This window comes from Aptenodytes patagonicus, chromosome 3 (genome assembly GCF_965638725.1).
Source record: "Aptenodytes patagonicus chromosome 3, bAptPat1.pri.cur, whole genome shotgun sequence".
Classification (NCBI taxonomy): domain Eukaryota; kingdom Metazoa; phylum Chordata; class Aves; order Sphenisciformes; family Spheniscidae; genus Aptenodytes; species Aptenodytes patagonicus.
Genome location: NC_134951.1, coordinates 29,340,979 through 29,356,006, shown reverse-complemented (window position 1 = coordinate 29,356,006; position 15,028 = coordinate 29,340,979). Strand labels below are relative to the sequence as shown.

The following is a 15,028-nucleotide window of genomic DNA, read 5'->3' as shown; positions in this document are numbered from 1 at the left end:
GCTCTGAGCTATGAAAGCCTTGGCAGATGACGGAGTAGCCAATGGAAGGAATCAAATGGAGAAAGAATTAAACAGGCCAAACCAAAACAAAGCAAAAAAAGGCAACAGACAAGGCAACAAAAACTCTTCTCTGTACTTTTCCCATAATAATGTTCACGTGATTACAAACTTTGATCAGGAGTCATCCCCAAATTTATGTTGGAGTATAAAAGCTGCATTTAGTTACCTTTGTAATCTAATGCTGGATCTGTCCTTCATTTTCATGTTTTGGTATGTGTAGACAGAGAGGCTTCACTGCAGAGACAGCTCTGGTAGCCTGCAGAAGCAGATGCCATGAGAAGTGCTTCTACAGGGCCGTGCTATTTAACAGAGGGAGGAGAGAGGAGATGACACTTGTTTTGAGGTCCTGAGTTGAGCTAACTCTACTCCTTGAGAAAAGGAGGAGGAAGGACCTGAGGCAAAAACATTAGATGATAAACAACTTCTCAGAGAAAGGCTAAAACACTTAATTCAAATGCATCAAGTACTTCCTAACATTTCTGTTGCCTCGCAGGATTTTAGTTACTGATATTGCCAGTGAGGGAGAAGGTCATAGCATGGCTGCAAATTTGAGTGTAGGCGTAGATACATGTCTGAATAGCTATAAGAATTTCTGTCCTTTAAGATGTAATGTATTTTATGAAAAGGGTTGGAAAACTTCTCTTCTAATGCATTAGATAATTGTGCTTTAAATGTGCTAAAGATTTTCTGTAAGAGACTTCCACAAGAGGTCCACAGACCTCTCTGTCAGGATGTTTTCCTAACACCAAGTTAAATTTTTCTTTTGCAGTTGAATTCCATTATGCTTAGTTACATCACCCTAAATAGTTCTGTTTACTTAGTGGTTACAGTCCTTAAATATCTTTAGACCGTTACTGTTGACCCTTGGTTGTTTCCTAGCCAAATTGAGCTTGTTTACTTCTCCCTTGTCTTTCCCAAGTAGTCCTGTTGTCATGCCTTTGTCATTTATGTTGTTCAGTGACTCCAAAAGCTTTTCAGTAAGGAAGTGCACAGTGCACTTGTCATTGCCTTATCAGTACATCCTCTATTTTTATTTTTATTTTATATTTGTCTGATGTGATACACCTATGAATGCTGTCTGAACTTTTGTCCTTTAGGCATGCAAGTGCATTGAAGATATACTTCTGAGGTTTACTTTGCTATTGCACCTAAAATTTCTTTGGAATTAATACTTGTCATATGTCCTTGGTCGATTTTTTCCCTAGAGGTAAACTAACTTTCATGTTCCAGCAAGGCTCTTAATTCGCTGATGATGACAGTATTGCTAATTTGTCTGTGTCCTTTATGTAAGTTCTTTGGCTTAAGAAGTCTGTTCAACTTATTCCCTTAGAATTATGTGTAAATTATTGCCATTTTCTTTAAATTCCAAAGTTACATTTTGTCTGTGATTTTTTTTAAATACCCAGCCATCTGGTACAAAACTGAGCATCTCAGTATCTTGCTGTTTATCACTTTGCCTTTACAGATTTTCAGGCAGTAGAAATTTATCAGCACTGCTCCCACCCACAACAAATTGAGAGGGAGATTTTGTATAATCCTGATTTCAGTTGCACTGATGTAAAATAATTAATGAGAATATAAACAAAGTGCTGTGGAGTACTGCTGATGGACAACATTGATAAAACATTATAGGTGGGGTTCAGTTTAAGACACCTACATTTAGTGTTTACATGTGTACAGAGACACTGGGTGTCTAAATTCCTGTATTAGTCAACAGATATTTAACTAATATACCCCAAGAGGTATGGGATTCTTATGCTGTAAGCCACGCTGCTGCTTCAAAAGGATGAATGCCTCCCAAATATTTTGTGCCACTGTCTTCTAACACTGGGTGGGTGTCTAGGGAATCTCAAAAGGCAGGAGCTGCCTATGTTTAGGCAACTGGATTCAAAACTGAGTATCAAATTCAGGGTTAGCTATAATACTTTTTACACCATTTGTGTGTCTTCTGAAAAGTTCATGAGAGAAGACCAAGTCCAAATAAAAAGAATTCTTTTTCTTGGCAAATTTAGTGCTTTCACCTTATTTGAAAGTGAACCTTCAGTCCTCAACTCATCTGTGTCAGTTGAAAAGGGAATTTTCACTTCTGTCCCTTTTACATAAAATGTCAGCTATGGCACAGCTGTTCTTGGAGCATATGTATGTGTGTCACATACATACTCCTATTGAGGGCTTTGAGGTTAGGGAAGGAGGACTTGAGCTGACTTTAGTGCAAAAAAATTGTAGGCGGTAGCATATAGATTAATGATCCATACTGCAAAAGGAGTAGTGATACAAAGACATGCTCAGTTTTTGTGAAAGCCAGTTTTCATAATTTATAGAAGGTGTTTTTAACTTGTCCAAACAATTGCTGCGTTATTTGTACCAGACAGTGATTCTCATTTTTGTGACTTTCTGTGAATTTCCTTTTGAATCTTCTCTGTTCCGGCTTTCCATTAAAAAAACACACTGACAATGTGTTTGATTTGCTCTGAAATCACATTACAAGATCTAGCTTTGAGCTAAGTATGCAGTTTTGTAAGCTGAAAACTCTTCTGCCATCCTTCATTCATCTCGTGAATTTTGAAATTCAGTTCAGCCAGGAAATTGTCCTCCTCTACTTCTTCCCCTACTCAGTTGAAAGGAGAAGGAAGGGAAATTGCATTTCAGAGATCTAAAATGTGGAATGAAGTTTTATTTATATAGAATTATATCCTACAGGAAGTCATACAAACTTTTTGCTTTTTTTGGAGAAGAAATAAAAGGAGAAACTTTTAAAGGCATTTTTTGGCTTGGTGAATTGTTTCAGCTACCTGGGAAGCTTATAAGCAATTTGGGAATGCTACACCATTTACTGTTAAAGCTGATTTTGCTAGAACCACCTTGAGCACTAAAAGTGGAATGCTTGATAAAGGATCCATGTATGACAGAGACCTAGAATTCTGTTTACTTCTAAACTAAACATTACCAGCTGGCTTGTCAGGCATCTGCTCAAATGTCTTTTGGGAAGAGGGCACAGCAAGTACTCTCTTGTATCTAACCCAGCAAATAATTTTAGCTCTGTTTATTATTCCCAGGAAGCTCTGACTGATTTAAAGAAGAAATCAGACATACACAGTGCCTTCCTTGTATTGAAAAGGTTCTGTTAGCTCCTTTTTACCAGTGTGGAAATCCCCCCATTAAATTTTGTGCTAAGTTTTTAAGACTGCAACTCATTTAGAAATGGGATTATTAGTTCTTCCAGTTCAAATCAAAATCAAATTCTGGGTATTTGAAATTGGATAGTCCATTTTATGGGATTTATCAAATTTAGTTTGGGCTGCCTGTTGAAAGGTCTGAGCCAAATAGTCTCAGAGTTTTATAGGACAATTTCTCTTCATGTTTTGTATGTTTTCTCAAAAAACCCTCTTTGTAGCTAATTTTGTTCATTGGAATGATGTGGTTTTAATGGAGCTAAGTAAAATTCCTGTTGTTCAGTTACTTGCCTCTGTTAAAGGATTCTTTTAAAGTACTTGTTAATTTTGCATAAAAGCTGGCTATCTTTGCTGTACTCATTGAATCCAATCTACCAAAACACCTCAGGCATATATTTTGGGTTCTGTAAAGGTTCTCTTGTTCTGCCAATGTTGATTTCTAGTAAAGCATTCCTGAAATTCTCTTTTCAACTCATGAATTATTTAGTATTTCTTTTTGTAGTCCCAGTCATTCAAATTATTTTTTTACTTGCATAGCCTGTTATATACCTTCAAGTCCATAGCTAAGTGCTTGGTATTGAGAATGGAATTTTTATTATTTAGAGATATTATAAAACTAGCTGCATAACGCATTAGAACATGCCTTGTTTGTTAAAGCTTATTCCTGTAACTGAAAATAAGCCTTTAAAAGTCCTATCATTTTTCAACTGTTTTTCTTGAGAGAGAGAGGGAAAAAAAAGTGTCTACGTATATGGGTTAATTTGTTCTTTCCCCCCCCCAATGGGGAATAAAACAATATGTTTGTTACATTCTCATGTAACAATTCTAAAATAACGGATTTCAGCATGAAGTCTGGAGGCTGCAAACTTCAGATGCACAGATGAAAGCTTCTGAAAGCTGAAATCTAAATCTCAAATGTATGATTGTGATAGCAGTTACTGAAATTTGTGACCTAAAATGACAGGGTTGTGACAACAGTTCTCTAGTAACCAGGAGGATTGTTTTTTCCTTAAATAGGTGTTTGGAAATTTGTATATATAACTTATGAAAAGTCACAAGTCTTGGTTTCGTTTCCTTAGGGATATCAGGGATCAGCAGGAACTCCAGGTATCCCAGGAACTCCAGGGGTTCAAGTAAGTTTCTGTTTCATTCCTAGAATTTGAAAATCTGAGACAAATCCCGCCAACTCTCTCCCAATATCCATTGTTTGTCATTGAGAGTTGAGGTGTGGGGAATGAAAACGGCTCGAGGGATGGCGTGAAGTCAGGGGCCATCCTTGGGTGAATTGCTTTGGAACTCACGTGGCTTTGGGGTTTGTAGGTAGGCTGACAGTTAGACTGCAAATCTAATCATTGCTAGGTAAGGCCTGTAGGAGCAGGACTCAGCTGGAGCTTAGACATTTTCATCCTGATCGAGAACCCAAACAGTAGTTCCTTCCATTTTTCTGTGAATCAGTAACAGTGATCTGAAACCTTGTCATGGTGATTGATTACCCACAATTCACATGTCCAAAAGAAGGTTTCAGATAAAGCCCAGACTGATGGAGGAGAATTCTTTTTCTTTCTTCATTGTATGAATTTAGTAGCCCTTACTGGGACAGTTATTGGAAACCAGTGCTGTATTTTACTTGTGGCATGATCCAGTCTGGCTGGATAGTCGAGGACTTACTAATTTGTTGAATTAAATATCTGAGAGCATGCTGGGGCCAAGAGGGAGCCTGCAACATGACATATGTGAAGGCTGTCTGATGGACATTTTGAAAGGAAGGGGACATCTCTGGACCAGTACTGGCTGTGTGACGTCCTTTTTTCCTGGGGTGGTCCTTGGTTAGAGCAAAGAATTGTTTTGGTGTTCCTCAGTCATGGGTTATGATAGCGTGCCATATTCATACATGCTGGATACATTTCATGCTTGGTTCTGCTTTTGTATCCAGTTACCAAAATGTTGTGATCAGCCAGCTGACACATCAGTCCCTGGGTCATGTTGTATTACATTTCTGTGTCTCATTCTCTATCAGATTGTATTAGTATTTGAGCTGGTTTTCATTTTTTCTCTCTTAGGGACCGCGTGGCTTACCAGGTATCAAGGGAGAGCCGGGGAAAGATGGGACTAAGGTAAAAAAAAAAAAAAGAGTAATAGATAAAAAGATTTTACTCTTACCATTTATTATTTTTGGTCGTACAGTTAATAATATCAGTATTTTCACATAAGGCTTCTTGAGAATTGTTTACTAAAAAGGTAATAAGGAATAAGAATCCTAAATTTAGAGTGTTACTTCAATTCTGAATCTAATCTGCTTTATTTAATAAAGTTCATATAAGCTTTATCACTGCCAGTAACACCTTTATTGCACTGAATGATTTATATTTAGAAAGCATATCTAAATACGGGTACCTGGAAGCACGATACAGACATCTGTTAGAATGGTTTCTTTCTATCTCTTTTTACCCTTTTTCTCTTTAAGTGAGCATCCAGATGAAATAGGTAGGAATTTTTGGATGGCATTTTTTATCAGAAAACACTGACTAATTGAAACCAAAGCTTTTTGTGGAAAAATTCTAGCTGAGGTGTAGCCAGTAGCTTGGAGCTGCAGACAGATGTGGAAGCTTATGTATAACTCCCCTCTGGTAATCAGGATAAACTTGAATCTGGATCTCCTGTATACACAGTGAATAAACTAGCCATTGGCTATTGGCAAATCTCATTGATATGTAAATATCTCTCTCCCCCCTTTTCTTACACTTTTGCTCTATGTTTAGAAAAGTTCCAAGTTCATTGTGATAAAAACATATTTTGTTTTTGGTTTATTAAAACTTCAAAGCCTTTTTTGTAAAACAAACACTTGTTTTCCAAACAGATTTTACTGTAGAATTTCCTTCTTCTAAAGTTCCTAATATTAAAAACAGGTCCTTAAATTCATCATGGTTCAGCAGAATTCTCAAATGCATGATTAGAGTTGAAAAATGTGCTTATGTGTTCTGTGCTTTAGGCATCTTAATCTAATTGATTTTAGATGTTAATCTAATTGATGTTAATCTAATTGATCAGTCAGTATTGTGCCACGTGCAGAAAGTAAGATACTGATGATGAAAAACTCAATTCTCCTGGCAGTGCAGGGTTGTGACAGATAGAATATTTCCTAATGCTCAGTCCAGCCTTGTTTAAAACGTGCCAAGAAATAGGGCTTCCACCACTGTTTTAGAAAACTTCTTCCATTGTAAAATAGGTCTTGCCATTACAATTTTTTTCCTGATGATTCAGCCCAAATTTTCATCTCTTAATTTCATTCCATTACTTGTAAAGTTTCTATAGCAACTAATTTAACTGTTTCCATTGCCAAGTGTTTTAGTTTATCCAATAATTGAATCGCTACTTTTGAGCAGAAATCGAGGCTCCATTCTTTTTCGCTAAGAAGCAGCGGATGCATGAAGTGTATATTTTATGAGCTTTGCTGATTTTTTGAACTCCATTCCACTGCCTGTGTTCAATACTTACTTGTTGAGAGATATTTCGATAGCATTAACCCACAAGCTATCCTTCCTGTGGTTGTGTTCCTGTCTTCTGTGAATATGTGACAGACCTCTCCAAATCTGCTTAGACATGAATGATTTTGATAAATACCACTGAGACATGTTTTCTTTTACCCTTTGTCTTTCTTTTACCCTTTGTCTTAGAACTTGAAATATTATATAAAATAAATTCCTGAGCATAATTTACTGTTCCTCCTTTAAGATTGAAATGTAATAAACAAATTGAAATATATTGCTCAATATAAAGTTAGATATTAACAGAGAGAAAACATTGTGATTGTCCAAAAATTATTTGGCTCTTTGTCCTGAGTGAAGTAGATCCAGTCTACTGAAACAAGCAACTAAGCTTGTTTTTATTGTTTCAAGTCAGGTAGTTTTGGAATTCCTGATATCTGACACCTGTGAGGACAATAAAAAGAATTGATGTTTTGGCTTGTGTTTTCAATTGCTAACTGCTTTTACCAAAGTGGATTCTTTCTTCCACTGAAATGACAACTCATTTGTCAAAGTGCCAAAGTTGTTTTATCAGTGTATTTTGGTTTCATTTTGTTTATTTTTTAGAGAAAGTACTTAATACCTTATTTTTTAATACTTCACTCATCCAGAGTAAGCTGGTGAGAAATTTGATAAGGTCAGGAGGTCTGTGATATTTTCAGTAAGAGGTAGGAGCAAAGCCATCCCAGATTTAGGGAATTTCCTTATTCTTCGGGAATTAGGAATGGATGGTAGAATTATCACAGCTCCTACAGAGGTTATCAAAGCTCTTTTCAAAACTTTTTTTCCTCTTGTCAAAGCTAAATTGCTACTTTTGTAGCTCCATAGGCTTTATTGAGAGGTTACAGTAAAATTTATTCTAAAAAATTTAGTGATTGTTTAATTTTTTTCTTTTATGTATTGAATCTTGTTTAAAGATCAACAAACTCTCATCAGTCAGCATACCAATGTCATGTAGTTGATAGGGTGATATATAGTGTCTTTCCACTATTTGTTGATCATTGAGAATATGAATGTTATTACAGTATATTACTACTATTTTAGAAATAAGGATTTAAAATGTGTTTGCACTTTTAGGGTGACCGTGGACTACCTGGTTTTCCTGGATTACATGGGATGCCAGCACCAAAGGTTGAAATTAAATATTTCTTGTTACAGGATTCATGTGTTTCAGCTTGCTCTATAGTTTAATTTAAAGGAAAAATAAGTTTATATACACTATTATGCCAGTGCATTTGATGAACTACATAAAATGAACAGATATGATGCTGAAATTGAAGGAAAATACATGCTGTGGGACTTCATTACATACATATCAAACAGCCTGGTTTTTTCATTTTTGTTCTGTTCTATGGGATTCTATATTAATTACTTTGACCTTTGATTTTACTACTACATAGAACCTTTTCCATCACAAATAATGTGTCAAAGAAATAAAAATAATTCTATAATTTTCTTGAAGTCATTCAATTTGAGTGTCAGCATTTTGAAGGATAGTTCTGGTCTAACCCAATGAGTTTATTTCACGTGTACGTTCCTCAAAACATCATAAACCGTATCTTTTGCTCTTCTGTGTTAGTACTCAACTGAATTTACTTCTTAGTTTTTAAAAATTTTTGTTTTAAACTTTTCAAATAAAGTCTTCAGAAGAGTGCAGCACTTTTCAAAGAGCTGAATTTTCACTTAGGTACCTAGCTATATTGAAGTGACCAGAAACTCAAAGTGCCTTCCATTGAAAACAGAAGCATTAAGCCTGCGAGCTGTGGATTGTCTCACCAGCAGTGTTGGACATTCTGGGCTTCTCCCCTAGGAGAGCTTGGAAAATTCAAGGCTTGCATTTACTGTCTTAAGCATATTTTTTTATATCAGATGGAGCTCTTTGCCTGCTTCATTTTATGTCTGTTATACATGTATACTTTGTATATATGTCTGTATATAACTACTTCTATTTTAAAAATTAACTTACTCACACACATTTTGTCTAGGGAGAAAGGGGTCTTAAAGGAGATCAAGGAGTGCCAGGAATATATGGAAAAAAGGCAAGTAAATTTATAATAATAAAATAAAACAAAACAAAATGTTCTTGGTGTCTGTGGTGGGGTAACCTTGGCTGGCTGCTTGATGCCCCCCCCAGCCACTCTCTCGTTCCCCCTCCTCAACAGTACAGGGAGAGAAAATAAGATGGAAAAGCGTGTGGGTCCAGATAAGGACAGGGAGGTCACCTACCAATTACTGTCATGGGCAAAACAGACTCAACTTGGGGAAAGTTAATTTAATTTATTGCTAACTAAAATAGGTTTGGATAGTGAGAAACAAAGAAAAAAACTAAAACACCTTCCCCCCCACCACCCAGCTTTTTCCCAGGCTCAATTTCACTCCTTCATGGGATGGGGAATGGGGAGCAGGGTGGGGGGGTCAGTCCATAACAGTTCCTCTCTGCTCTCTTTCCTCCTCACACTTCTGCCCTGCTCCAGTGTGGGTCCTTCCTACGGGCTGCAGTCCTTCAGGGACTGCATGGGATCTCCATGGGCTGCAGCTTGGCTACCACAGCTCCATCGTGGTCCTCTCCACAGGCTGCAGGAGAATCTTTGCTCCGGTGCCTGGAGCACCTCCTCCCCTCCTTCTTCACTGACCTTGGTGTCTGCAGAGTTGTTTCTCTCGCTTTTTCCCTCACTCCTTACTTTGCCTGTGTCATGTTTTTGCCCTTTCTTAAATACATTTCCCCCAAGGCACCACTGCCTTGGCTATTGGGCTCAGCCGTGCCCTGCGGTGGGTCGGTTGGAACTGGCTGGAACCGGCTGTGTCCGGCACGGGGCAGCCCCGGCCTCTCCTCACAGAGGCCGCCCCTGCAGCCCCCCGCTGCCAGCGCCTGGGCACCTGCACCCAATACATATCATTTATATTTTTATAATAGGTGTATTCACAGAGAATTTAATTCTGCAGTCCTAACTCAGAAAAATTTCCACTGAAGTTACTGGATATACTTATGTCTAGTAATATTAAACTCATGCTCTGCTTATTTGGATATTTTGAGAACTCTCTTCATCCTTCTGTTAATGGATTGATGTAATTCTTTTTAACATAACACAAAATGCTTATAAATATATTTTTGCAAATATGTCTATGCCTTTAACATGGGGTATATGTAATAATTATATTGCAAAGAAGTCTGTGCTTTTTAATACATAGAAATGTACATGAACCATATAACTGAACGGGAGAGAGGGAGAGGAGTAAGGGGAGTGAGGAGAGGGGCACACGAACGGAGTGAGGCTGATCGCAGCCTGGAAGAGAGATGTTGTTTTAATCCGTAATTTATATAAAGCAGTGTGTGCTTGTATGTAAATACTTACATTTCAGAGAGCATATTTTGGTCATCCAATGTTAACAGTTACATTTTCACCCGTTGTTATATTTTCTTCATGTATTTATTGGTCTAGAGATTTAAGCAATTTGAAAGAGGGGCTATGTTCACATTTCTATTTTTTAGAGCATATTTACGTTTCCGTAACAGGGGGTAGTTATTAATTGACCACTGCCTGGGTTAAGAAGGAAACAGATCTTTCATACATTTTCAAAATAAGAAATAACATACATTAATTATAGGTTAAATGTACTGAATTTGCAGCATAAACATTGAGGACCATTACTTTTTGTTTGCTGTATTTTTCAGGGTTCAAAAGGAGAGAAGGGTGATACGGGGTTTCCAGGAATGCCTGGGCGATCTGTAAGTTTTGTGAAGACAATTTGCCTTTAACTTTTGCTTGTTAATTCACCTACTGATGACTGTTAACTGTTGCCACAGGGAGACCCTGGCAGAAGTGGGAAAGATGGATTACCGGGAAGTCCTGGTTTCAAGGTATGTACAAATGTATATTCATATCTTGCCAAAGTCTTCAATAGCATTGCTATTGGTCTAAATATACCCAGTTTATTCTGTGGAGAATTACTGGAAATTAAAACAATATGTGTTACTGGGAAATGCCAGCCCGATGTGGAAGCCTTGGCTGCCCTAGAGCACCTCAAATAGCACCAGGCATTTGTGATTAGGTAAATGAATTAAGCCCCTGTTCAGTGTAATGGGATCTTAGATCCCTAACGTATCTCTAGACAACTTCAGGTAGAAAAACACATGTAGGTGTCTTAATCTGAAGTTAAAGGGGGGAGTTATCACTTACATACAACACTACAGCACTGTTACTCTAAAAATTGCCCAAATTCAATGTGTAACTAAGCATCCCGCAATTCAAAAATTTATTAGGAAAACACATCTAAAATAACTTTTATGGTAGGTAAACTCAGTATTTCCTATTTTATTTGTTCTCTTTGGAAGGCCTAATGAGACTGTGCTAAAAGGTAATGGAATAACTTTATTTTACGTCAAATTGGTGTACTGCTTTTTTTTAACTGCCCTTAAGTTTACACCTTTAAAATACATTAGTAAAAGAAGTTGTAAATCTTAATTATGGAAAAAAATATTTTCTTATTGCTCATTTTTCTGAAGTTAACTTCAGCAACCGACAGCAAATTATTTCTATGATACTGAAGGACTTTTTCTTTATTTGTTACTTGGTTTAGTTTTAAATACTCCTACATTCATTTAATTTTGATCTTCAAATTTCATTGATACCTGCCTACAAATTGTCATTATTAATATATATCTACAAGAGCATGTATCTCTGACACTTGCAAGTATGTCAGGCAAAGACAATTTAAAAGACATTCTTAAAACACTCAGCTAAGTTTGTGTCTATGAACGTAGTAGCTACCTATGTTGCCATTAAAGTCAATGGAGGTCTAACCAGTAATGCCAGTGGAGTTTGGAGAGCACTTCAGCTCAAAGAAGGCAGACTTGTAGGTATCAGTTTAGTTGCCTACGTAAAAGCGTCTGGTGCATTTGAGATGCATTAATGTCCCAAGCATCCTAAGGGAGCTGACAAATATGACATAAGTCCTATGGAAAGCCAGTGCCTTTCTGTCATGGTTTAACCCCAGCTGGCAACTAAGCACCACACAGCCGCTCGCTCACTCCCCCCGGGTGGGATGCGGGAGAGAATCGGAAGGGCAAAAGTGAGAAAACTCGTGGGTTGAGATAAAGACAGTTTAATAGGTAAAGCAAAAGCTGCACACGCAAGTAAAGCAAACCAAGGAATTCATTCACTACTTCCCATGGGCAGGCAGGTGTTCAGCCATCTCCAGGAAAGCAGGGCTCCATCACGCGTAATGGTTACTTGGGAAGACAAACACCATCACTCCAAACATCCCCCCACTTCCTTCTTCTTCCCCCAGCTTTATGTACTGAGCATGACGTCACATGGTATGGAATATCCCTTTGGCCAGTTTGGGTCAGCTGTCCTGGCTGTGCCCCCCTCCCAGCCTCCCGTGCACCTGCAGCCCTCCCAGTCGGCAGAGCATGGAAGCTGAAAAGTCCTTGACTAGTGTAAACACTACCTAGCAACAACTAAAACTTCAGTGTGTTATCAACTTTGTTCTCATCCTAAATCCAAAACACAGCACTGTACCAGCTACTAAGAAGGAAATTAACTCTATCCCTGCTGAAACCAGGACACTTTCTGAAGTGGGAGTAGGAACCCAGACAAGACACCCTTGGGTATCTCAAATATGACCAAACCTCTATGTGCAGGCAATGAAATTGAGCTCCTCGTAGCTGGTCAGCTGGATCAAGCCTCCATCAATTGTCTTGACTAGACTTCTGTTGGCTGTGATAGGAGCTTAGTTACCTACATGAATTTATTTCAAAGGAATCCTGCCTTATTTTCAATGTATATATATACACACACAGATATCTCTACTAAGTTGGTAGAGAAATTCCTTCTCTAGTACTATAGAAAGTAGAAAAAAATAATTAGATGCTAGATTTTTTCCTGTCTGGTGTTTGATAAAATGGACAGGTAATAGTTGTAGTTGTTTAACATAAAATTATAACTGTCACTGGTGGCCCTTTAAAGTGAAGTATTATGTTGATAAAGCATGAATTTGGAGAGTATTTTGATCTGTTTTTATGCTTGTAAACAATATACAGATAATTCAGTATATTAGTTGTGTGAACCTGAAAGACATTTTCTTGACTATTTTCTTAATTTAATTATTGTAGTACAAAAATATGACATGCTTGTTAGTTTTTATTCATTTTATAATATTAACAGAAGCCATATTCTTCATTCAAACATTTTGTCAGCTTGACTACAACATCTGCGTGCTTCATTCTGGGTCTGTAATCATATTTAGAGGAGTAACAAACAGGCTGTCTTTGAAGGAAATTTCTGCTGGAGCTTTCCTGTTTCCTTACAATATTCATTCTGGGAAAGAATGTGGGAAAAAAGCATGGCTTCAAACCCATTGTTACTTCAAGTCCAGTTTTTGTAATTTTAAGTTAATTATTACCAGATTTTTTTTTTATATATATATATATATAAATTATTCTTTGCATTTGTTTTATGTGCTTTTATTTCTGGAATTATTCTTCAAATTTTCAGAATATTTTTGGTATCATACGTATTTTGAGTAAGGACATAAAGATTTGATCATATCTGGTACTGCTGTATTCTGGAGTGCTTTGAAATAGTTTTCAGACTATTAGTTGTACTAACAATTAGACAATAGCAATTTATTACTGTTTGATGTGCTTCTTCAACCAGTAATTGCTGTTCTGATTCAAAAGACAGTTGTCTCTCTCTCATCTCTTTTTGCAAACTGTTTGACAGCTGTCTGTTGGACACAGCATGAGGGAATATCGGATTGACAACACTTCTTACTGTGTTTAAAACTATTTTTAAGAGATGTTTGTTTGATGAAGGCTTGTTCATGTGTATTGGTTTTACATTTTACTTATATTAAAAATAATGATTTACTATTTGAATTAATTATTTTTATTATGCAAAGGAAGGTCTTTTTTTTTAGTATTGTATTTAACAGTCTGTTTTATTTTAAAGGGAGAAGTCGGACAGCCTGGATCTCCAGGCCTAGAAGGACATCGGGGAGAGCCTGTAAGTGATTAAATTGCTGACATATCCTTATGTACTGTTTTGGTTTGGTTTGGTTTGGTTTTTTTAGTTAATGGCTGTTATACTTTATGTTTCATCCATGTTGATTTGAATTGGTCGATATATCCGTTTTTCTAAAAGTGCTTTTTTATTTTCTGGTGTTCATCTTTAAATTTGGATTTAGTAAAAGAAATAAACAAGCCTTTAAAGTCAAAGATGCCTTAAAAGAAAAGATTCTTAACTATATTGCTGTTATATACCAATTTGTATATATGTTATAAAATTGTCTCGTTGACTTCTTTCCTATTGATAGGATGGTATGGTTAGATATTGATAGTTACTTACACAAGGAAAGATTCTGGGTGTTTTTAACTCATTTCTGCAACGTGGTATATGTTCTTTCATATACTTGTTAATTGCACTTTTAAAGTTCATTTTTTCACTGTCTACCTTCCTCTCTCCTTTGTCCAGTTTTATTGGTCTTTTACTTCCTTGCATCTTGTTACACTGTCCGTGTTATCTGTATCTCTGTTCTTCTTGCTTAGCTGGGGAACATGCTGCTGCATTTTTGTTTTGCTTGTTTTTAAAGACATTGTTCCTCTACTGGTGTTTGGACAACTCCTCAGGACAGCTCATTTTTCCTCCTCTTTATGTGAGATAGCTAGGCTTTGTCCTCCTTGTTTCCTGGTTTGGCTCTTTAAAGCCACCAGACTTTGCTTGAAGCAGAGGAGCCAAGATATCTGTAGAAATAGCTGAAAGCTTTGAGTGCTGAAAAAGCGCCAGCTGTCTTCAAACCATCAGTAATCGGAGCTCAGTTGGTGCAACACTGCCTTCCACATGAATTGCATTCTGAATTACATTTTGAATTGCAAGATAAGGAGATACAGCTTTATACTTTCAGAAATTTTTGTGGTATTGAATGTAACGAGAGGCAGTATTTGTTATATGGTACTGAAATCTGATAGAGAGTTTTGATAACAAGGACATGGAAATAACATTCCCAGCTGAAAAATTCTCAAGCTCTTTCATTTTAATTTTTTATATATACACCAAAACCTCACAAAGCACTCTAAGTAGACTGCAAAACACTGGGCAATCATTCCCAAGAGACTTTCTTCCCACTTGGCTGGCTTAAGTGAAGAACACACATAATTCCTCACTTGGCCTTACTTTTTCCTTTTTCTGCCCCAAATAACTGTGAGATGAATTAACCTTCTGCAATCTATGATATCTTCAGATGTAAGAAAGACTGAAAGTGAATGTTAAT

At 36.9% G+C, this 15,028-nt stretch overlaps 1 protein-coding gene across 1 annotated transcript in view; it reads left to right on the top strand.

Annotated features, from left to right (window-relative positions):
• The window catches only part of COL21A1 (collagen type XXI alpha 1 chain), an 86,042-nt gene that overhangs the window by 24,879 nt on the left and 46,135 nt on the right, over positions 1-15,028 (top strand). The window contains exons 9-15 of the mRNA XM_076332964.1: positions 4,313-4,366; positions 5,294-5,347; positions 7,835-7,888; positions 8,743-8,796; positions 10,431-10,484; positions 10,563-10,616; positions 13,711-13,764. Of these exons, the coding sequence (XP_076189079.1) occupies positions 4,313-4,366; positions 5,294-5,347; positions 7,835-7,888; positions 8,743-8,796; positions 10,431-10,484; positions 10,563-10,616; positions 13,711-13,764 (378 nt within the window). The remainder of the gene's footprint in view (positions 1-4,312; positions 4,367-5,293; positions 5,348-7,834; positions 7,889-8,742; positions 8,797-10,430; positions 10,485-10,562; positions 10,617-13,710; positions 13,765-15,028) is intronic.